At 45.0% G+C, this 24548-nt stretch overlaps 1 protein-coding gene across 8 annotated transcripts in view; it reads left to right on the top strand.

Annotated features, from left to right (window-relative positions):
* The first annotated feature begins 5219 nt into the window (after positions 1-5219).
* Positions 5220-24548, top strand: part of vib (phosphatidylinositol transfer protein vib) — a 126608-nt gene continuing 107279 nt past the window's right edge. For 6 of the 8 annotated variants that reach the window (XM_037419398.2, XM_075891035.1, XM_037419389.2 and 3 more), the window contains exons 1-4: positions 5222-5522; positions 5768-5798; positions 5972-6313; positions 16962-17042. In XM_037419398.2, coding sequence (XP_037275295.1) covers positions 5506-5522; positions 5768-5798; positions 5972-6313; positions 16962-17042 — 471 coding nt within the window. In that variant the 5' untranslated portion in view covers positions 5222-5505. Of the gene's footprint in view, positions 5523-5767; positions 5799-5971; positions 6314-16961; positions 17043-24548 lie in introns of all 8 variants that reach the window. The other 2 variants (XM_075891032.1, XM_075891033.1) reach the window with 2 other exon arrangements.

The following is a 24548-nucleotide window of genomic DNA, read 5'->3' as shown; positions in this document are numbered from 1 at the left end:
TAACTTGACTTATTTTTTTATCAAGACTTGAATATAATGTTAAGTTTATTTGGTTGACTCTGAGCATTACCTTCGCAACAGAAGTACATCTGTCAGCGACAATCATTCTTAACTTCTCCCAGTGCCAGTAGGTCCGTTCAAGTTACGTCATGAAAACCAGTTTGCTGAACTATGTCATATATGACATGTCGCTCAAATGTCGATCTCTGGATTTTTGATGAATCCAGCCGTCTTTTGTAAATTGTCTACAGGCAAGTTTTTTAAATTTTGTTTTGTTCTTTTTAAAACTGGTGGTCTCAGACAAGCTTATTACGCCTCTTCTCACCACTGGATAGCCGTTGTTACGCGCGGCGCCTGGGCCAACGGGGGAGGGCCGCGTTCTTTGTTCATCAAACAAGTCACCGAAGGGCTGCCAGCCTGCTGTCCGCCGTGTACTGTCCATCTTAGCCGGGAAGTAAGGTGGCATTCCGACACCATAAGACGTTCGACGAGACGACCACAATGGTTTCTTGGTGTCACAGGTGCAGTGAGGTGGCCACGCCCCTATCAAAGACCTTGACTTGAGCGAGTGTGAGCGGGACCGTCAGAAATGGCGTGTGTGTCTCGTGATTCAACAGCGCATTCTGGACCCATTCCCTGATTAAGTCAAAACGTACACTTTATAGTGAGCCACCCAGCTCATTCGCAAGAGACCTCTCGCCCTGTCTGTACAGAATTTAATAAATTCTCTGTTAAGTTTGCCATCTTACTCCTGAGTGCACATGCGTTTTCTTTTCTGTCTTTCTACACGCCCTTTCTTGCCCCTATTTCTCAACCCCCAGTGCTAGGCAGCAAACCGGATGCCAAGATATGGTTGATCCCCCAGCCTTCCTTTCTCTCTCTTGCCATCTTACTGCCTTGGCATCTTCATCCCGGGAATCCAATGTTTTAAAAGGCCGGTACAAACAGATAAGTTAAACAATAAAACAGACGGTGAATATTTTCTGCAGCATGTTCAGACGCTGCATATAGGTGGTCATCCTCGAAAATTATCAACTTTAACACCACGGACAGGTGCTGATATACCCTGAGTAGGTTCGAGCATGTATTATGCTTCGACGCTTATAATCTTCATTAAACTTCTCCCTTTCGATTTCATCTTTCGGGGTTTTGTGTAGTTCTTCATCTAACGCCTAACCTTCCGGTCCTTCCTCATTTATTCCTCCTCCTCTTTTCATCTAACGCGCTGCATTCGTGCTGCACTGCTACGACTTCATTTCTTTATTATATACGCCCTGTTTCGGGCACAATTATAGGCTGCCATCTTGGACTTATAATGATGCCGTTTTTCATCCGTATGAATATTCGAATTGTGCTACGGTGAACTCGCATGCATCAACACGCTGGGCCAGTACATTCAACGTCGTATGACCATAATCATTGCTAATTACGACAATTTAAACCCAGCAAAAATTGCTTTTAAGCCTAAGATGGCAGCGTCTATGCTTTACTGTAACTGTTACATTTATTTTTGTCAATTTGTCTAATATATCACTTCATGCAGCGGCCGCAGAACTTGTGCAGCTTTTCATAGTGGTACTCTCGGTCTCTGAAGCTGGATGAAGATAACTAAGAAGCCTGGTTTATACTGGCTACATAAAATGTGAAACAAAGCTCTAAATTAAGATGAAAAAGAAGACAAATCTGTGAAAAGTCCGTACTGGCGCATAAATGGCGCGCCGATTGCGCCGATGAAAAACGTCGGCGGCGGCGGCGGCGGCGGCGCGCCGATCAGTTCGCGTCGGCGGCGGCGGCGCGGTGAAAACTATCGGCGGCGGCGCGCCGACCAATCGGCGCACACCTCTAGCGTTGCTCAAATAGTTGCCAAACTGGGAAAGTCAGTGTTGCCAGATTGCCGCTAAATTTGACTAGAAAATTTTTTTTTGTAGTTGTGGTTTTTTGTGAGAATTTGGTGCCATCCGCGGTACATTTCGCGAACGAGCGACGCTGGCCGTTTTAATTAACAAAATAAACCGCGCCTAGCAGCAGTCGAGCGCGGCGCTGCCGTGCAAACAAGAGGCCAATTTAATTAACGGAATGAACCGCGCCTAGCAGAAGTCGAGCGCGGCGCTGCCGTGCAAACAAGAGGCCAATTTAATTAACGGAATGAACCGCGCCTAGCAGAATTAGAGCGCGGCGCTGCTGTGCAATTAAGAGGCCGTTTTAATTAACGGAATAAACCGTGCCTAGCAGAAGTGAGGTTAATTTCAATAATTAAATTGGCCTCCTAATTGCACGGCAGCGCCACGCTCGACCTTTGGTAGGCTCGGTTCATTTCGTTAATTAAAACGAATCATGTATTGCGCGGTTCATTCTGTTAGTTAAATTGGCCTCCTAATTGCACGGCAGCGCCACGCTATATTTCTGCTAGGCTTGGTTCATTCTGTTAATTAAAACGAATTCTGTAATGCGCGGTTTATTGCGATGATTAAAACGGCCTCTTAATTGCACGGCAGCACCACACTCGACTTCTGCTAGGCTCGGTTCATTCCGTTAATTAAAATGGCCAGCGTTGCTCATGCACTCGCGAAATGCACCGCAATGGCACCAAACTCTTACAAAAAAACCGAAACTACAAAAAAAAACTTCTAAGCCAAATTCAGCGGCAGTTTGGCAACAACCACCCCAAAGTCTGGCAACTGATTTACGCAACGCCAAAAGGAACCTTGTCGCTGAACGCAGCCGAGACAAATTCCAGTGAACTTTGTCCGCTGGTGGGCTGCGCCTGGTGCACGTACATTGTGCGCGGCGTGCTTAAATATCGTCGTTGGATTTATCCTGCTGCTGACGCTGTAAAAGCTTGGTACTCTTCCCTTTTCGCCTTCGAAATTTTCGACCGGAAAAACCGAATCCAGCACAAGACATGCAGTCTCGCGTTGTGGCTGTAATGTGTTCGTGTATTCATCCCAGCGCATGTCTACAAATGGCCCTCCTACTTTTATCGTTCCTTTATTTGATCATGATAAGCTCATGGCATCGCCCTTTGATTCGGGGGATCATGGGTAAAAAACATGCCTGTGTCAAATAATCAAAAAACCGATTTGGTTGTATCGCAGGCCGGCTTTCCCTGTACGCTTTCCACTTGCGAGGGGCTAGGCGTGGCCTCCTCCATGAAAATATAGAATGTGGCTTTAATCAGAGAATAATAACTTTACGCCGCTGTAGACTAATCGTTAAAGCATTGCTTCAGTCACTCGTAAAATTGTTTGACCATCATGTTTATTTGTAGAAGTCATTTGCGGTCGTCGACTTCTTTGACACGAAAAAGGCTGATGTTGTACCAGCGTCGTGGTTTGACGACGGTACATGCAGCTGGCCTTGCGCCAAACCTGACAGAAATGTCCAGCTGGCGAAAGCTTTGACCAAGCCTGCGGTAGCGTGGGTGATATATCCGGCCAAAGTGAAGGCAAGGGGCGGGCTAGTTGGTATTCTTGTCTAAAACAGCTGAAGCGCTAAAAGGTAACAGCGGTCTAAAGAAACAGGAAGGACAAGCACTAACTTCCAACTATAATTTTATTGCAAAACAGCAAGAATATATACCTATCACATGACATCACAATGAAATCAATGAATGCACAAATATAAAGAAAAAACTAAGCAGCAGTGAATTCACAAAGAAAAATCTTCTGCTTGTGAGTTCAAGTAATCGAGTTCTTTTTTTCTGTTGGTGCGGCGGATGGCTTGCTGATGCAGCTTCGGTTTGCTATCGCCGTCGCCTCAATGATGAGTCCTGCACTCTCGTTAGAGAGAGTAGCCAACACAGTTGTTTTATCAAACAGCGGCTTGCACTTGCATTCTGCGCAATGAGTCGCCAGGAAACCACCAGATCCTTTTTTTACTTGCTAGTTATGTTCAGGTAATCGCACATCTTAATTCCTCCTAATTCTTCAACGTCCTTTGATATACACTCGACGATTGCCTGGTTTTCCTCTTTGGCCTTTGCTCCCGTCCACAAGTACACCAAACCAAGGAGAGTCATTTGCCCTGCCACTTTCCCTTTTAGCCATAAATGTTCCTCTCTTGACCCTTTGCCAGTCTGTACTTTTATGAATGAATGCCCCAATGCCACCCCCTTTTCAGCTGTCTTCTGTTCTATTACAATATTCCCATACGTAGTCCGGATTGCAAGGTGGTTGCTCCATGTCCCGAAGATGTGACTCCACAACTCCAAATACCATCAGCTCCTCCTGCCTCAACTGCTCTTCTATCTCTTCCCACTTTAACCTATTCCTGCCACACTGCATGTTAATATAGCCACGTCTGACTAGCTCGACCCTTGTGCTTACGTCGATTTTTTCTCCCATGGACTCCGTGTGGCTTGAATATTTGTGCCCCTTTAGAACTGTCTTTGGCTACACTGTTGGCCTCAGGGCTCTGGGTGCTGTGGCTTGACGACCCCTTCTATTACCGACCCTCCTGCCCGTCACACCACTGTAGTGAATGCCATCCTGTGCAAAGGAGCGATTGCCGGGCTCGTACACGTCTTGGTGCACTTCCATTACGCTGTATCTGAGTTGCCGGGTCATACCCTTGATCACACAGTTGGCCTCCACTACCCTCTTTTCAATTCCACGAGACAGCCTCCAGACCTCTGGGACTGTGCATATGGTCACATGTACACTCCCAGAGGCTTTTCGGAGCTTACGAATGACATCCTCTGTCTCTGAAGGTTCTGATTCCTACGTAGGCAGCGCCGCCTTAGATGATGGGCGTTTCGCACTCATCCGGCAGACAAACGAGAGGCTATGGTACAACGCATGCGCTGAAATGTTAGCTGATGACGTCGCGCCTCGATCGTAATTGGTGCATCATGATTACGTACCTTGAGAATGGCGCACACGCGGCATAAGTATGGGCTCAATGCAATGCTCGAACAGTATTCGGAAAATGTTGAAATATTTTTTTTGGGTGACAACATGTGAACCATGCTCAATAATTTGCAGGGTAATGCGAGCGAGACTACAGCGATGCATGCGAATGCCTTGGTGCCGACCGACTAAGCAGCTAGCTCGCCGCGATTGTTACATATCTATTCAAGTTGCGTGTGACGCCCAAACCAAATGACCATTGCCTTCGGGCGTTTTCTCCCTTGGGGCAGGCACAGCATGCATAGTGGGTTTTGAGCAGCAAGACACGAAACATTGTATCCAATTGACGTCGATGACGTCTAGGATGACGCACCCATCACGATAGTCAGAAGATGGCGCTTCGCGTATCGATTGTTCTGCAGTTCGGGCCACCTTGAAGTGGAGGAAGACAACAGCGGGCTTTTTATGGCTTCGAAGAAATTCTAGGCGGCCAAAAATTGGCCGCACACCGAGCGGACTGAGCCAGCGGCGAGGGTGGCTGACGCCAGGGGTGCTAGCTTGCCATTTCCCGCAGGTCACAGCCGGCCTCTTTCCCGAGTGACGTAGTCCTCCCTCAGCCGCCCGACGTATGCGACGCTGCTGCTGAGCCGACCCCGCGATGCTCATCAAGGAATTGTAAGTAGCGCACCCACAATTCTCGCTGTAGCCCGTCGAGCGACTCGAGGACCTAGCGGCTCGGAAAGCACGAGTGCCGGTCGCAAACGTGGTTTCCGAGCCGGCGCTCGGCGACATTCAATGGACCGCGGGGGTGGCGGCGCATCCCATTCCGCTGCGGGTGTCAAGACTTTCGCCGACGGGCCGCAGCTTTTACGATTGCACCGGGTTTCTTCTCACCGCTGTTTCCCCGTTTCTGTTTTCAGTCGCGTCGTTCTTCCCATAACCGTGGAAGAGGTAAGAAGCCGGCGTTCTTGCGAGTCGGCGTGGCCGCGGAGCGCGCGCATGCCGCCGCCGGACCGGATGATGCCCGCTCGGCTTGTCGCCGACTGACTGGCCGGTGCTGTGCGCGCGCTCCGACGTCACGGCGTTTCCGGGGTTGAGGCTCAACTCGTTGGTGGTGGCCGTAGTACCAGGTGGCCCAGCTGTACTCGGTGGCTGAGGCGAGCAAGAACGAGACGGGTGGCGGTGAGGGCATCGAGGTGATCAAGAATGAGCCGTTCGAGGGCAAGGAGCTGCTGGGCGGCAAGTACAACAAGGGGCAGTACACCTACAAGATATACCACCTGGAGAGCAAGGTGCCTCCTTTCATCCGCATGCTGATGCCCAAGGGCTCGCTGGCCGTCCACGAGGAGGCATGGAACGCCTACCCCTACTGCCGCACCGTGCTCACCAACCCCGACTACATGGCCGGAAACTTCACCCTCTGCATCGAGACCATGCATGCGCCCGACAACGGAACCCAGGAGAACGTACGTAACCTCGCTCTTATACAAGGGTGGGACTGCATGCGGCATTTTGCTTAAAGCATTCCTAAAGCCAATCCAGGCATACTGCACTTGTCAGCTTTGCTACCGGGTCACGGTCGGCCATCACTGTCAATATTCTTTGGGGCTTTTTGGAGGCAGGTCCTGTCAAAAAAGTGGGATTCTATAGTAGTTGGCCTTTTACTGTGCATATTAAATTTTTTTTCACAAGTACTTCATGTTTCGAAGTCTAATGGTAATGGCAATAAGTGCCATTCAGGATCATTTTTTTTTTAGAACTCCATGCCAACAATAGCTATCCAGGCCAGGCACCTGGGAAGTGAGAAAATTATAGCTGCATCAGCAGTTTTTTGATGGAGGCTAAGCCTCGACTGCTTGTATGTGGGTGTAGGGTACACACATTTGCCTGCCACACTGGTTAGAGTTGCATTAATGGAGCTTTAATGTAGTACTTGGGTTGATAGACACACATGCAAGATTTAGACACACACACACACACACACTTCCTTTCTGCATGAGTTTATCTGCATGTGTAATGTGGTGGCTGCATTTTCTATGGAGGCGAAAATGCTGTAATCCCGTGTGCTCACATTTGGGTGAACGTTGAAGAACCACAGGTGGTCGAAATTTCTGGAGCCGAGAGTAGGTGTCTCTCATAATCGTGGTGGTTTTGGGACATCAAACCCCACATATCAATCAATCATCGATCAATCTGCATTTGTAATGCTCTCTGGTGATTTGCAAAATGGGCAGGGCAGCAGTGTTGGTCCCTCCTCAATGAGGAAGATGCTGGAGTGCAACTGTTGCCGCCTAGCTAATTTGAACGCTAGAGAAGCTGCTCTAATGACTTCGCCATGAGGAGGACAAGCAAACTTTTTGTTTCTATGCATCATAATGAATATTCGAAATTTCTTACCTGCTTGTTAAAGGGACCTACAACCAATATTTATAGTACCAGTTTTCTTGAGTGCAATGGAAAGCTTACTGGTCTGAGCTTGTAATCACAGAATGGTAACGCGGAAAGTGCCGTAGAACACTTATAATCAGAATTTTTCAATTTGCGGCAATTATGCAGTCTTGAGGACTCGTGCTGTAAACAGTGGATGTGATCGCGATAGGGATTATACACTAGTGTAACGCCAGCAGTGATGAAAAGTGAAACCCTAAGTACAGACACGTGATGTGTTTGTCAAACCTGCAGTCCCGCGACCACAACTTTCTAGCATGCTATATTATTTCACAAGAGTTGCAGCACTTTCCCGGGGCTTCTTATGCAAGTACTTTTGGCCATGCACAGGTTGTTTTTAAGACTTTAGCCTAGTTGTGCGAAGCCAAGTCTTCCAAAACAAAACGACGCGTTCACAAGTGATCGACTATTCACGCAGTGTAGTTCCCATGCGGCTGTAGTAGGGCGGCTTCGATATGTCACTGCTTAACAACTTCAGCGAGTTAACCTACTCTGGAAATGCTGCATGCATTTCGCTGCAGAGGCCACGAAAGCAGTGCCACTTTTCATGCTCTACTGCTTTTGCCTCGACAGCCACATAGAAACAATCAAAGATGAATAACATTCATATTCCGAACCCTAATTGTGGTGCACTTTAAATAGGCAGAGCTATGTTATTAGCGCTTCATATTTGTGGTTCATAGCTCTTGCGCTAGGGGTGCGACATGCCAGTTTTGGTTACCTTTGAATGCGATTTTAGATATAAATCTATTCAGATGCCTAAAGTATGCTGTCATTATAACTCACACTCTTTTTCTACGGCAATCTAATCACGTTCTGGCCAATTGTGGGTCTCCTTAAATAACCACATAAGCTTGAGTGCCACAGGAATGTTCAATAAATGATGCAGTAGCTGAAGAAAAAAGTATATCATACTGTACTGCATCATGTAGGTGAATTTATAAATAGAATGGTGAGTAATGCTTCATGTTCCTATGATTTCTGTGCAAAGATAGCAGACAAGCTGTTGTAGTGAAGGCAAGCTCTTGCAGCACATGCTTCCGCTTTCATTTCGAAGGCCTTGGAGGGCACTAAATTTTTTCATGCTTATGTCACTGTTTAAAGCCATATTCAGTTAAGGTAAATGTGTGCCCATCTGAGAAAATAGTAAAATTTACAATTTTTATTTTCATCTTAAGTGTTTAGTCCTTAAATGATTGCAGTTTGCCAATGCAGATTCAGCATGTTTTTTCATGGCTGAGTACTCGGGGACTTGTCTGTGCGAGCACGGTTTGTTAGCACAGATGCCACGCAGTGTTCTGTGGGCTGTTGTCTGGCTATCACGTGGGAAAATGGTGCACGTAGGTCCAGAACTCTCCAGGCAACAAAAAGCAAGTTGTATTGAAAAGACATAACTGTGCAAAATGCCTCTTTTAGAGTATTGAATTGCTCTTAAAATAGGCCATTAAAGAGGCGCCGACTTGACAGAACTCATTCATACATAAGCATGTGACTATTACATCTTGCTGATAACACATAACTGAAAGGAATCTCAAAAAATGACTCGCACACCCCTTTTCAGTGCCTGATCAGTCGTCTTTGCCCTCTGCCACATTGAAGAACCATGTAGTAGTTAGAATTGATTTAATCTGGAACCTTAGAGCATTTTTATTTTGTTTACCCAGAAGTGTTTTATACCGGGGTGCACCACGGCTTCGTCAGTAACCGATTGCAAAGAAATAAAACGAGAAGAAAAAGTTCTGCTGCCTGTTGTTGAACCAGCAACCTTGCATTCCTCAGCGCATGACGCTAACTACTAAGCCACAGAGTGAACGGTGTGTAAATGGCCAGCCATTTATACACACCATGTACCGCTGGCGGTCCTCGGAGCTTGGAAATTTCAGCGCGTTTCTATAATCGGTAGCGAGGTGGCACGACGGCGCACATTGTATGGGGGGTCGAGACTGCTCGGCCCAGAACCCCGCAGAGAAGACGCGGAGCCAGGCAAGGAACCGGGTTTATTCCGCCAAGCCCAAGCCTCAACTGCCCGCTGCCAGTCGCTGCTGCGTGCCACGAGCGCACACGCGATCGTCCTCCTCTTCTGTAATCTGCAGGCTCGCGGCTACCGCTCCCATAACGTTTAATGCGCATTCTCTCAAGGGCGTCACGCTACACCATCCCGCTCCTCACTGTACGCATGCGCCTACATATTGCATGGTCGAAGTGCGTATAAATGTTCTCTATACTCTGCGACAACTTGGCAGTGAAGGGAGATAGGGGAGGGGGGGGGAGCTTCTGCACATGTAGCACTTCGTGAAGTAATTTGATGATTTAGTGTGCATTTCATAACACAGCGAAAAGTGATAGGGGCGCACCATCGTGTCATGTAGACACAGGTGCAGCTTAGTGTTCGATCTACATGTAAAAATGCGGGACTTGCTCACGTGTTCATAAACGCAGTCTCAACGAATAAATTCAAAGAAATACTAATATCTTACTGTTGCGAGCTGCGTCCTGTTTCAAATAGCTTCATGTAGAAAAGAAAGAAGGAACTTTTATATTTTAGTTGAAAATACTGGCACTATTGTGGAACTACAGTCAATGGCAGTAGGATGCATGCGATTTGCCTGTTTAGCCTTCGCTTCAACGCTAAGAAAAGTTGTTGCCGAGTATAGCCTGGTGGCTCACTCGCGCGCATGTTTATCTCTGGATTCGTGTGCTTTGTACCTTTTGCGCTTCGACCCAAAGCTCGCTTTGAAGTTACAGTGGTTAAAGAGAGGACGATGGTCACTTCACCCGCGGTTGAGTTCACGAAGGGTGTGTGCTGCTTACGCTCTATGAAGTAAGAATTATGACATTTGTTTGCACTCGTCTTGTGTATACTTGTGCATTCGTTTTGTGCATCTTTCTGTTAGCGTGCTTTTGTGTGTCAAGCTGGGACATTCTTTTCTTCATGTTCGTCCTATCTATATATGCTAGCCCCGCCGCGGTGGTCTAGTGGCTAAGATACTCGGCTGCTGACCCGCAGGTCGCGGGATCGAATCTCGGCTGCGGCGGCTGCATTTCCGACGGAGGCGGAAATGTTGTAGGCCCGTGTGCTCAGATTTGGGTGCACGTTAAAGAACCCCAGGCGGTCGAAATTTCCGGAGCCCTCCACTGCGGCGTCTCTCATAATCAAATGGTGGTTTTGCGACGTTAAACCCCACATATTAATAAATTATCTCTACATGCTAATTTTGTGCTTGCTTTCTGCTTGAGGTGTGTGCTGAAGTTTCGAATTTCTTGGCATTCTTCGCGTGACGTTGCAATTTGTTACTACAGCATTAATTTCTTCACACTTGTGGTGAAACAATGCAAAATAAACATTCAACTACTATGAGCACACTTTTCACTTTCGTGTCTCTAAAAAGCGGTATGAAGCAAATTCCTATTTTGTTTGAAATTCTAGATTTGGGTGCACGTTACCCCAGGTGGTCGAAATTTTTGGAGCTTTCCACTACGGCATCTCATAATCATATAGTCGTTTTGGCACGTTAAACTCCACGTATCTATCTTGAAAGTCTTGATTGCATTTGATAAAACTTGAGTTTACTTTTGTGTTAGGGTATGTATTTCCAAGTTATAACACAATTGAGAGCCTTTTTGGCTACAGTTTGTTTTCTAAACTGAGAGAGTTTCTTTGTAGAATCAGGGTAACCTGCAATAAGAACAGTATGTGCAATAAAAGGAATGCATGTCCTATATTTGATCTAAAGTCATGCCCTGTGGCACATGTGTGAGTGGAATCCCATTTGCAAATATTAAGATGAAGAAAAATGTGGACTCAGCGCTGTCACGACACCAACTCTCTACGAGTCCAATAAGAGAACAATAATAGTATATGTAGGCTAGGAGCGATCGAATGTAATACTGGTTATGTCCATTTAAAGGTTGAACGTGTCTTATGCCTGTAAATATTGCCGCAATCATGCTATTGCCTTTATTCCTGATGGGTGTAGGGAGATAAATTTGCATATCAAATATGGTTCTATGTATTTTTATTCTCATGATGACCAGAAATCTGTTTGTAGAACGTAAAGCTTGACTTGATGGAAACTCTGGTCCGGTTGTTCGAAGTGGACGGTAAACTGTTTTGTGTCTGCATGATGGCCGTTCAGTTTTACATGAATAGGCTGCCCAGTTTCGTTTATACATTGTTTTCTACAGGTGGCACATTCCAGACAGTATATTAAGTTGTTTGAAGTGCAGGTGAAGCTCAATGTTCTCAGAAAACCGCATTCGACCCATAATTGTGAAGTTTCAATCATCCAAGACAAAACAACTTATCCTTTCCAACGGCCGCAAATTCAAGGACACAGGCTTCAGCATGGGCGAGGACTTCTCCCCTGCCGTACGTCATGCGCGCAAACATCTGATTGCTTTTGCAAGAACTAAGTCAACAGCTTTCACTGTGCACTTCAAAACCCTGTTTTTCGGAACTAAACGCTACGTCTTTGACGAGACATCGCAGTCTGTGAAAGAATTAAAATAGCAATCACCCGTCCTCGACCAAGGGCAACCTCCCGCCAAATTTTCCCCAAATTAGCTTTTTTGTTTTCCGTGATGATCTTCACTAATATTAGAAGTATCATTTCAAAGCGCGAACATATTTCGAATCTGGCTTTGTCATCCAACAGCGACTTTCTTATATTACCGAAACATGGTTAAATGACAGCGTCTCTGATCAAGAGGTCTTGGCCGATTTGCCTAATTTTCAGCTATTTCGAAAGGATCGAAAAGATAAGAAGGGAGGAGGAGCTCTTATCGCCATAAACCAAAAAATGACCTGCTCGTTAGTTAATCTGTCATCTGACCTTGAAATGATTTGGATTCTTTGTTCTGCTAAGCCCCAGTCAGTATTACTTGACGTCTGCTACAGGCCCTTGAATAGCTGTCCCGACTTTTCTAATAACCTTAACGACGTCTTAAACGAAGCTACAAGAAAGTATCCCAACGCCCCCGTAGTTTTGTCCGGTGATTTAAATTTTTCGGGTATTAACTGGCTTAACCAAACCATTCCGTCACAGGCACAAGGCGAAGCTGGGGCTTTCCTGGACGTTTGTTTAAATTTTAACCTTTCACAAATGTAACTGCACCAACGCGGGTAACACAAGAGTGTGAAAATATTTTGGACCTAATACTAACCAGTCACCCAGATGTCATGGTCTCTATTACTTATCTCCCCGAATTAAGTGGCCATAAGGTCATCCATATCGAATTTGCATTTAAACCGTTAATTTGTCAAAACACCCAGAAAACCATTCGGTTGTACGACAAGGGCAATTATGAAGCAATAAATTTGGTGCTTAACGCATTCTTATCCAGTTTAGAAACTACTTTCTTTTCCCGGTCCGTCAAAGAAAACTGGACACTGTTTAAGGACAAGGTCAATGACAGGTTTATTCCGAAATCCCGCTTCCGCGCAAACTGCCAAAAGCCATGGTTCTCTAAATCTCTGAAAAGATTAGAAAACAAGAAAAAACGGCTGCTTAGATTAGCAAAAAGACTAGAAGACTCGCAAAAGTGGCAGAAATACTACGCAGCTGAAAAAGCTTATATATGCGCAGTTCAAGATGCAAAGAATTATTTTTTCAACGTTGACTTACCAAGCATGCTGACTAACAACCGAAAAAAATTTTGGCAGGTATTGAACCCCCCGCATACTGCCCCAATTGCTCTTACCAGTGAATCGGGTCACATATTCACCGATGATCAATGCGCTAACATCTTCAACACCGCTTTCTCATCCGTGTTTACCAAAGAAAGTAACGTGTCATTTACAGTACCACCCACTATTATAGAATGTGCTATGCCACCGGTATTGTTCACTGCTAATGGAATTATGTGCTTAATCGACAAATTAAAACTTTCCTCTTCTTCTGGTATTGACGAAATCAACTCCAAATTCCTTAAGAACACAAAATATATTTGTGTATCTTTTCTATGCTTGCTCTTCTCAGTCACTTTTAACAGAACGCTTACCAGATGACTGGAAGAACGGGAAGGTCGTTCCAATCTTCAAATCGGGAAACAAAAACTCGCCATTAAACTATCGTCCCATATCTTTAACCAGCGTTAAAATCGTGGAACATGTCATCTACACGCATATCATAGACTTTCTTGATTCAAACAGCTTTTTTCATCCAGCACAACATGGGTTCCGCAGAGGTTTCTCTTGTGAAACGCAACTGGCCTAATTTGTTCACGATTGGCATACTAACCTGGACTGTAACTTACAAACCGATGGTATATTCTTAGATTTTTCCAAAGCGTTCAACAAAGTACCCCATTCTCGACTGTTACTAAAACTTTCCCAGTTAAATCTTCACCTGAACATGCTAAATTGGATCAGAGAATTCCTTACAAACCGCTCCCAGTCTGTTAATATCAACAACCGTACCTCTAATCCTCTTTCAGTAACGTCCGGAGTACCCCAGGGTTCCGTTCTTGGTTCCCCTTTATTCCTTATATACATAAATGACTTGCCTTCAAACCTAAGCTCTAAAACCCACCTGTTTGCTGATGACTGCGTTATATATGACACTGTTACTGACACTTCAAAACAGTCATCCTTACAAGCCAACCTAAACTGCCTCCAGGAATGGTGTGAGCGCTGGCTCATGGAACTTAACCCGAGTAAATGTAAAGTCGTCTCATTCCATCGCCTCCACATGCCGCTTGTGTATCCGTACGCAGTTAATGCCATCCCGCTAGAAAATGTTCAGTCATACAAGTATTTGGGCGTCACTCTTTGTAGTGATCTTTCATGGAACATACACATCACTAATATCATTTCATCTGCAAACAAAACACTGGGTTTCCTTAAACGCCATTTACGCCTCGCTCCACAACACGTAAAATTACAAGCATACAAATCCATTGTTCGACCTAAACTAGAATACGCATCGCCAATTTGGGACCCTCGACAATCTTATCTTACACATGCTATCGAATCGCTTCAAAAGCGGGCCGCTAGATTTATTCACTGTTCACACTCTTCACAGCGTATCTGGATTGAAAGCAGAATCTGGTTCACCAGATCTAGAACTTCGCCGTTGTATTGCCAGCCTGTCATTGTTCCACAAACTTTTTTATAGTCTCTTGCATGCCCCACCTTATATCGTTCCCGCAACACGCATATCTCTCCGCACGAGCCATTTGCTTCAAGTTGCTCGGCCACGCTCCCGGACTTCTACTTTTTCTGCCTCGTTTTTTCCACGTACCGCACCAGACTGGAACGGCCTTCCCAGTGAAATTGCAACCATTCTCTGCCCATCATCGTTCATAGAAAATATCAATAATCACTTTTTATGTTAAATATTTGGCTTCTATGTTTTGTGTTTATAATTACCCACCCCTTATGTAATACCCTCTCGCGGGCCTTTAAGGAAATAAAATGAAATGAAATGTAACCTTGTGAATGTAATCAGATACTGTGCTTTTTACGCTGGTATACTCGGGGAAAACTTTCTGTGGCAATGAAGGGAAGGCTATGGAGCCAAAGTGGGCATGTGCTATCGCTGTAGAATATAGCGCCACAAATGTGTTTTGGTTTTCCACGTGATAGTAATAAACATCATTTTCTACTTTATGCGTTTATCAAGAGACGCTGCATGCACCATGGTGGCATTATTATTTCTTGTTGCTTTCTGAAGCGACATTTCACGTTTTTACGCATCTGAAAACATCGCACTTTTTCGTGCATGTCACAGTCAGAATGGCGTCTTTGTCTTTAGGTGAGCGCGCGTTGCCCTCCAGCTGTTCCGTGAACTCGCCAATGGAACTTGTGTTGAATTTATTTCACAAATGACCCTGTAACCAGATGTATTAAGTTGTCCAGTGGGATTATTTGAACACGGCCGTCATTTAAAATGCGAGCCGACCCAGACTACTTCGCGGGGAGTACAGGAGCAGTAGCTTTGCTCACGTAGCTTTCCATTCATTGCCACAGAAAGTTGTTCCAAAGTATAGTCGGCTGTATATGTTTATTGGTCGAGTATCTGGACTGGCCACAGAGACCTGACGTTATCGTAGTCTTTGCTTTGAGTTTTGCGAGAACAAGCATGTCTTTAAAGTTCGTGTTGCGCCTGTAGATGACCTTAGGCATTTCAGGAAAGATTTTCTTGACTTTATGGTTGGTTTTTAGAATTGGATAGTATTTTGTTAGGATGTTGGTTATGTTAAGAAGTGCATTAGAAAACCTAGCGTTGTTGGGATTTCAGAGCTTTGTTGGAGTGCTTCATTGCCGTCCAATTCCAGTGCGTCCATATAGGCTTTGTCGACGAATGTGTTAGGATGGTTTCTGTCTGATAGTGTTCCTTTTAGGGTGGTAAGCCTGTTTGCATAATTCTCGTTTCCTTTGCATATGTGGCGTAACATTGCCAGATTCTTATAAATGCCCTGTTTACAGTGTCTCGGGTGGTGGCTTCCATAATGTGGGTATTGTTGCTTGTCAAATGGTTTTTTGTACAGTTGTCTTTAGTACGCCATTTTTGAGATATATGGTCATTTCATATGGTCATTTCTAGAAAGTTGATGCACTGAGCAGAGGTATTGGAGGTGAAGTTTATGGTTGTATGAAATCAGTTATGGTTATTTGAAATCAAAGAAGTGAATTTAGCTAGATTGTCCCGCCAATGTCCCCATATTATAAATATGTCATCCATGTACCTAATGTACCTGTGAGGTCTCTTCTCAAAACTAGACAGGAATTCGATTTTCAGAATTCTCATCTTCGGGGCATTTAGGGTTCACGCATACTCTGGCTCGTATCTGCCACACGTCTACTGGCCCAAACTGCCCCGTACCGTCAAGCACTATGTCAAAAACTGCCGAGACTGCCAGCGTCGCAAGACTCCGCCCATAAAACCTGCTGGTCTTTTAGACCCTGTGGAGCTACCTCGAGCACAGTTTCAACAAGTTGGACCTGCTAGGTCCATTTCTGAAATCTTCAGCGGGAATAATTGCGACGAACTAGTTAACCCGTTACTGCCAAGCAAGCACTCCAACGCGGTACGGCAAGCGATGTCGCGGATTTCTTCATTCATGCTGTCGTCCTCCGCCATGGTGCACCGCCTGTGGTTCTAGCCAACAGAGGCACGACCTTCACTGCCCAACTGCTGGAAGAAGTGATGACACTCAGCGGCACCGTACATCACTGAACGACAGCTTATCATCCTCAAGCTAATGGATTAACAGAACTGCTCAATAAGACCATCACAGACATGATTTCCATGTATGTCAAAGTGGACCATAGGAACTGGGACAGTGTCCTCCTTTTCGTAACTTTTGCTTATAACACCGCCGTAGAAAGAAATGCAGGATTTACACTTTTCCGCCTGCTGCGTGGACCGGCGTCGAATAATTCTTTTTGTCTGGGTTCGAGTTCGCCCAGTGATATGTTTCAATCACCAGCTGCTCAAGTTTGTATTCTTTATCACGGGGGTCCAAACACTAGGCAGGAAAAGGTACTGAGAGGCGCAATGATTGCAGCTTTTCAAAGATTCTTGACATCATAGTTTCATACATGTGACACTCTTTGGATGTCTTTATTTTCAAATTCTAGATTCATCCAAAATCATTCTTGAAAGTTGTGGTTTATGCCTGCATGTGCATGGTCTTTTTGACCAAGTTCCTGGGACAATGCAGGTTCATGAGCTGCCACCTGAAAAGCTCAAAATTCGAGAGGTGGATGTCATCGACATTGCCAGTGACCCAGTGTTGCCAAAGGTGAGTGCAGCCCCATGTTGTCCAGAGTACAAGTAGAGGAGAATGTCTTTTTAGCTTGATGCTGTCAGATTACTTGACTACCACTTTAGTGCGAGGCGTGAAATTGGCTGCTGAGTCTCTAAATGCAGCTTGCTTCAGATAATGAGAGAAATGCAGGTTAACCACAATTGTAGCATGTAGGGGAAAGAGAAAAAAGAAATGGTCATAACCGTCCAAAATTATGAGCTTGTGTTCAGCCTTTTGAAACTCTTTCCATCATTATGAAAGCAGAAGCTTTTGAGGCAGAGCATCTAAATTGTTTTCTGTACTGTGCTAAAGGAAGGCAGTATGTCAAAATATTAACTGTTGGTGTGTGTTGGGGCCAAGCCGGTGCTGCTGAAGCCACAATGGTCTTTCTAAATCACCGAGTATTGATGGATGTGACTGCCTCATACATGCTGGCTTTTTAAAATTTCTTGTTGCCCTATTTTGTGTGTGTGTGTGTGTGGGGGGGGGGGGGGGTGCTGGCAATTCCAGGCTGACTCTGTGCCCAGCAGTGCTTGGGTTTTTCCTCAAGTTGCTATTTTCTCTCTGATGTGTTCAGTTCCTTCTGCTCATAGTACTCTCTGCTGAAAAGAGTCCCATTCTTTGTCCATGCTTCCGTTCTGGAAGCTGCCATTGTGATTGCTTTAGATAAGTGCAGCCAGTCTGGTGCAGCCACTTTGCTCTTCTGGCTTGTGGGACCACTCTTTTTAGTTCATTTCACTTTCGCATAAATGATGGCAGCATTATATTGTCCAGCCGAAGTAAGCCGAAAAATTGGTGGGATGTGACTGCTTAGTGAGGCGATACATCTGCGTGACATTTTGAATGACATGCAGAAAAGTGGTCATTATGAAGCTGAATTGCTGGTTTGCTCTTGGGAAAAAAAAAATAGTTTAGTAATAAATAGCAGGGTGTGTGAAGATTACAGGTTTTGATAAAATCTACAGCAGGTGCAGGTTCTAGGCCCGCATTAATGACTTTGGAGATAGTTTTGCAAAAAAATATTGTGCTTACCTAAAAAAGAAAAAGTTGGCCTCAAACAACTCTTTTCCACAAATTCTGCAGTTTATCCATTTTCAGGGCACCTCTCTGACAATATTTATTCCCATCAAAGAGCAAGTGAAATATAATCTTATGAGTTTCATCTTTTTCTTCGTTGTCAAAGGAGTTTCACAAGAAAAAAATAAATTCCAAAGATGCTAAATGGCACGAAACACCTGTATCCCAGAAGTTATTGCCATAGACTAGGAAAATTGAGAAAAACTCCGGACATGTTCTCTAATATTTAAGTTTTTTTTATTGAGAAAGAAATGCACCATTCCTAGTAAAAAAATTGAGTTGATAACTAGTCAAAAGGCATAAAATATTTTTGAAAATACTTTTATCAGGATGATCATTTTTAATTAAGTTCTCTAAGTTTAGAACAATATTACGTGTGGTTAAATGGGCTGGTGGATACATAATTAAGACATGAACAGCATTGGACACGCGATTGGGAAAGAATGATAGATAAAAGTGCTGAACTGACAACCAGTGATTTATTTCTTAGATATGCACTACAGTCAACTTTTGATAATCCAAAGTCGCTTAAAGAGACGCTGAAAAGGTTTTGGCGATTTTGTACACATTGGGGCCGGCAGACCAAGTCCCAAGGGTTATTTAGAGACCGATTTAAGCTCTGAGTAAACTGTGTAATTTATTACGCTTTAAAGCCCTGAATTGCTACAGATTTGTGCATATGGTTGCGACTCAGCCAAACGGGTTTTCAACGACCCATTCACAATGCGACATCCTCTGGACACTTGGCGAGGCCAGAGAACGTCAGCAGTCACATCACCATGGCTGCTGACCTGATAGGTTGTCATGGGCTGTAGAATGCACGGAAGTAAGGTCAGCTGGTAGGGGGGTGGTGCCTGTCGGAGCAGATATGAACTACTTTGTCTCTGGCCAGACAACGTGCATGCTCCCGGGCGCACTAAGTGATGGCCTTCGAGACTGCTCGCAACCTATAGGCGAGCCATCTCTGAGGTCTAGACTGGTAAGAGCTCAAATCGTCGAGCGTGCTCATGAGAGCTCTACGATCGCCAGCGTGCCTCAAAAGTTGAGGAGGCCAGGCACAGTTGAAAAGGAGGGTATAATTATTCGTTGTGGCCCTGGTACACAGCATGTAACTAAATTTGTGGTGTGAATGGTTTGTCGATGCTGTAGCTTACACGCTGCCAAATCTTTAGAAAACTATTCAGGCACTCTTTAATTGGAATTTTTGGTCATCAGTTTTGAGTGCGTGCTTATAGGAAAAAATTCTCGATAATTGGAAGTCAAGTCCGTAATGTTGGCTGATTTTAATGGAGAATTTTTAATGGAGAACCTTGAGGCGACCACAATTTTTCAATAAGAGGAAAATTTATGTGCTAGACGACTGTTGTCGCCGTCGCCACTGCCCGCAGTGCCGCAGCCCATGAAGCGGTAGTCATGTTTAGTCAATGTTGGAACATAGCATTGATCACATAGGCTTACTAAGTCTTCTTTTGTGATTTGTTGAGTGCTTCAGCGGCACATGGGGTTGACTCGTGGTTGATTCCTATAACGGTGTAAGAAAAATAGAGGTGTAGATACTTCGCCCCACGGCGTGTCAAGATAATGCTAGGCGCTTTCAGTCCCTCCAGTCCTTATGTCGCAGGGCCCCCATGCGACTGCGGCTGGTGCATGCACTGTAAATGACGAGCTACGTACGTAACGTCCGTAATATTATGCATATGGGAGAACACCGTGGAGGCAACTGCAGCGTTTGCGGCACGTAGTGTTTTTCGGTCTCAAAAAACGTGGCTTGCATTTCTAGATTTAGTTACTAGCACACATAATGCTTTACTAAAGGTATAAGGAGAAAAGAATGTCGTGCGTATACTTTGTCAAGTTCACTCTCTTTAAGCCTTCATGTCGCAGCGGTTGTTCACTTTAGCACCACGTTGCTGCAGCAGAACATTATCTGGACACGGTCTCCATTCAGCGGGCAGAAAGTGCCCACACCTAAATTAGTTTTCTTACACCTTGATTCCTACTAAATTGGAACAGCGCAACAGGACACAAAGCAGAACATGCAAACACACACACACACACAGCACTATTTACATTTTATTTTTGCGTGTTCCTCTCTGTCTGCATCCAGTTGCACTGTTCTAACTTAGCATGATAAACCAACTAGCCCGCCATCGCAATTTGGGTTCTGCACGTGTTTTCACATCTGATAATTGAGTGCGTGATGATATTTGATAATGGCAACTTGTGGCGCGAACTGAACACTTGTCTTGGCAACGAAAGTCAAATTTCGAAGTCGACTGAGGAGGCACTGCCAAGCAAGACATTGCACAAAAGTACGACGTGAAGCCTAACACGCTTTGAAACGTCATCAGGTGCAAACAGGAACTCGACGACGTAAGGTTTGGGGCTGCTCTTAGTGAAGAATTTTGAAAAATTTATTTTGAAGAATTCATCGCCGTGGTCAGCAGCGTCGATAGGTGTTGTCCAATAATTACGTACAGCCACATTTTGGAGATGGTTCGGCTAGAGGACAAAGACATCAGAAACGAACTGCCACTGAGGTTTACCAATGTTGCTCAGGGTCTTCCTCTGCGCAGCGTTTCCTGTGTTCTATTGAAGAAAACGATGCTGAAGTAGCACATGTGCAGTGCTTGGAAAACTTGCTAGTCGCAGCCAGGTTCAGCAGGAGACGATGACAAATTATTTTTTCAACGAACTGTCAGGTTTGAAGTAATAAAGGTGCAGTTTTTCGTGCCTTTTGCTTAATTGGAAGTTCGTTCAATTCGAAGTTTATTGCAGTTCTCGCGAATTTTGTTTTAATGGAAGTTGACTATATACACAGAAGCATTGCACTGAACAAAAACAAAGTAACCCCACAATTTGCAAAGAGAGAGATAAGAAGTCATATCAGACTCGGCGGCCATATAGGCTGTCAGGTTTCAGACTAGTAACGTATTTCACTAATTTCACAGTTATGTGTACAAATTGATTGAACCCTGAGGGAAGCATTCTCGTGTGCATAAATGTGGTAAGCTTCATTAACCTCCCGTGTTCTTTACTGTCTACATTTCCAAAATGATGCACCACACGAAAATTGGCTGACAGCTGCATGCCTTGCAGTTAAGTGGAGACGCGGGTTGAAAAGTCGCAGTTTTCCGAAAAGTTTTTGCTTTTTTTTATTGGTTGCATTGGCATCCTTTGACTATGATCTTTCTTTTCTGAAAATATCAAGCTTAAATTCGCATGAGAAATGATCTAAAGATGTTTCCAAGTGGAGAGCGGTGACGTGAGAAATGCGCGAAAGTCTCCAAAAATGGCATAGTTTGCGTTGTCCTGTCGCAAAAACGACATGTTGGCGGCCATTTGCAATCGTGCACGCATGCTGCGAAGGGCTTCCCCTTCACAATCCACTAGTAGCCAGTATTGTATCTTCACGAAGAATGAACCAAAAACAAGAAAAAAGAATGCATACGTTATGCATTTTGAATATCGCGTCAAGCAGCGCGAGGACACCATTGGTCAGCGGTGCGCTGTGCCTCCTCCCCCTTATATCTTTCCGGCAGAAGAGCAAAGCCTCGGACGTCGCGATCGAGTTGATCGCTGTTTTTCTGCAGTTTTGCGTCATGGCAAGCCCCGAGAAGTGCTGTCTAGATTATCGAAAGTTCAGAACTCGCCCGAAGTATCGAGGGAAACGGCATCGGACGCTTTCCAAAGCGACAGCAGACGCTGATGTCACCGCTGACCAACGCACCGACTTCGAATAGGCCTAACTGATCCCGAACCCCGCGGCGACAGTGGTTGTGAAATAGCCGCTGCCGTGGAACTCGTCAGTGCATCCCAAATGAAGAGTGGATTCTTCGAGAGTGAACGTTGAACGTAGACCAGTAGGTGCTCCTACTGCCAACACACTGCTTTGCGAAATCGATGCGCTGGCTGCCCTTGTGGCGAGTGCGCAATGCCCAACTTGACGCGAACGGGGACCCTGCGTCCGAGGTAGCTGGAAAGTGCAAAGGGCTTTTGGCATTCCTCGAACTGTGCTGTGAAAATACTGACTGCCCTGAATCTACACTTTCATTCACGCACGCGTCGAGACGTACTACTTCGGCTAGGGACCAAGGAACGAGCGCTCGTTTCGACAGTGGCAGCTCGCGTGATAGCTTTGCTGTAAACATGAAAGGCAGTTCTGGCAGCACGCGCTATAGGCGCAGGCCATGACCAACTTTCACAATTCTGTGCGATTCTCGGTCTTCCGAGCATTCAGTGCAAGATTCTTTTCATTGTGCCCCAATTCGATGCAAAAAAAATGGTTTCCTAATAAATGCCAACTTTCCAAACTTTCGAACTTGTTTTTCTCATTTTCATTTTTTTGGACAACTTCACATTATCGGGGCAGCCTTTTAGACATTTATACTTATTGTATAATACCAAAACTTGGCATGCATATTCTTCAACACATGCAGAATGCAAATATCTATTTGAAATCGCAATGTCTATCAAAATTGGCTGTGAAAATATTAGGTTACTGTTTCAAGGGAGACTGAAAGTAATTAGTGATTCAGTACGATCTTTTTCTTTGGTTATAATATTTCTGTGATATATCTGGATGGATATTTGCACTTTACAATCTACCAAGAGTCAAATAAGATCAGAGACAATGCTTTTACTGAAAGTTAAGTACATGAAAGAGTACCCGCAAAACATGTAACTTTTTGCTATTGTGCATGGCGTAACTCTATAAGCATAGCAGCTACACAAAAAATGATTGCATATTTCAAATCTCCATGAAAAACTGTAATAAAATTTTCAAGTGTCTATGACTAGAAATACAAAAAAGTTTTTTCGAGGAGCGTCTTCCCTTAAGAAGTACTGTTTGCTAGGCTAGTCTGTTCATGTTTTTGTACAAGCCATAAAGATCTGACGAAATAACGAGGGAAGGGGTCAAGGGGAGCACAAACTTTTGACTGTTCATTCATCATATCTTGCATCAAAATTTATGTGCTTGTGCAAACCACCCTGATCACAACCCGTGATAAAAGAACTTGCTCTGTGCCTATGAGGGAGGTGCTGACGTATCGCTGATACAAGAGGAACCTCGCGCTTTCATGTGGAATGCCTCCAACACTTCTCGAGCCGTGCTGCCCCTGGCTCTCTCGATAACCTGAATCTTATTTAGGCACAGCTGACACTTGTGAAAGCCCAGCAGTGATGCGTCGGCACAGATCAGGTAAACGAGTATGCGTGCTCTCGTGGCATTGGTCAAGCCAACCAATGCAGAAATGTCACACATAAAAGGAATCTTGTATACTACAGCATTCCTGCATTCACCTATTCTGACCGTCCAGTGCTGCATTAATCATTCTGCGATCTGTTGAATGTGACCAACTCAGCCTAGCATTATGTGCTGCAAGTGGGTTCCACTGTACAGTTAAGGTTTCTTATAACGAACCTGAGCATGACGTGGCATCTGTGCGCTGTATCCCGAAGTTCGTAGTAAATGAAACACAGCTTTAAACATTTGCAAGTGAAACTACGTTTTTCCACAAAAAAAGTCATGCACGTGTTTTGAAGAGAAGTGATAAGAGTTGTCTTGAATTTATTCAAAGTGGCAGCTTGCTCTTCACTGGCAATATGCTCTTCTTGGCATATACAAGCAGCCTGAGGCTATCGATGTAGCCCATTGCTACTGCCACGCTCGTGGGCACTGGCTCTGAAGTTTCGTCATCATCATCAGATTCCTCCAAATCGCTCTTGCTGTGAACTTCATTCACAATGCCCTCATTCATTCACAGTTCCACAGTGTTATCATCATTATCGGCCATAATGTGATCATCCCAGCAGATGTTCCACCGTCCCATCCTATGTTGGAGTCGGCACCGCACTGCCACAAATCGTTGCCGGAACGGTCTTGCTTGGAAGCTTCGGGCTCGTGAAAACAGTTTCGCACACATGTGGCCGTTACCTCTGCCCAGGAAGCCTTTACTGGCACAGCTAAATACAGAGACACCCAAAGGGAAAAGTTGGCTGCCGGGCACTCAACAGCTATTAGCAAGTGCTGCACAATGCGGCGGCTATATGAAGTCTTGAGCGCGTGAACTATGCTGAAGCCAAGTGGTTGCACTGTGGTGTGCTGAGTGGCAAGAAAATGCACGAAAAGCCTCCAGTCTTGCCATTATGACCACACACAAACAGCGAACGAGAAGCGCACATGTGAAATACAAGCCAGGATTGTGGAACGGCTCTGGGCCCATTTGCAGTCTGAAAACGAAACTTCCTAATTAAACCTTCGTGATTGGTGGCTGGCATCGTGGAGCGGTGGAGATCGGTAGTGTTGTTATAAAGAGGGGAGAGCAGACTTGCGAGAGACATGTAAGGAGTTGTGATAGAGCAAAGAAAGGGGAGCATATGGCAGGAAGGCAACCTTGAAAACTAAAAACGCGCAGGAAG

Source organism: Rhipicephalus microplus, chromosome 3, assembly GCF_043290135.1.
Source record: "Rhipicephalus microplus isolate Deutch F79 chromosome 3, USDA_Rmic, whole genome shotgun sequence".
NCBI classification, from domain to species: Eukaryota; Metazoa; Arthropoda; class Arachnida; order Ixodida; family Ixodidae; genus Rhipicephalus; species Rhipicephalus microplus.
The sequence above is the reverse complement of the archived record's forward strand: the minus strand, read 5'-3'. Positions and strand labels throughout refer to the sequence as shown.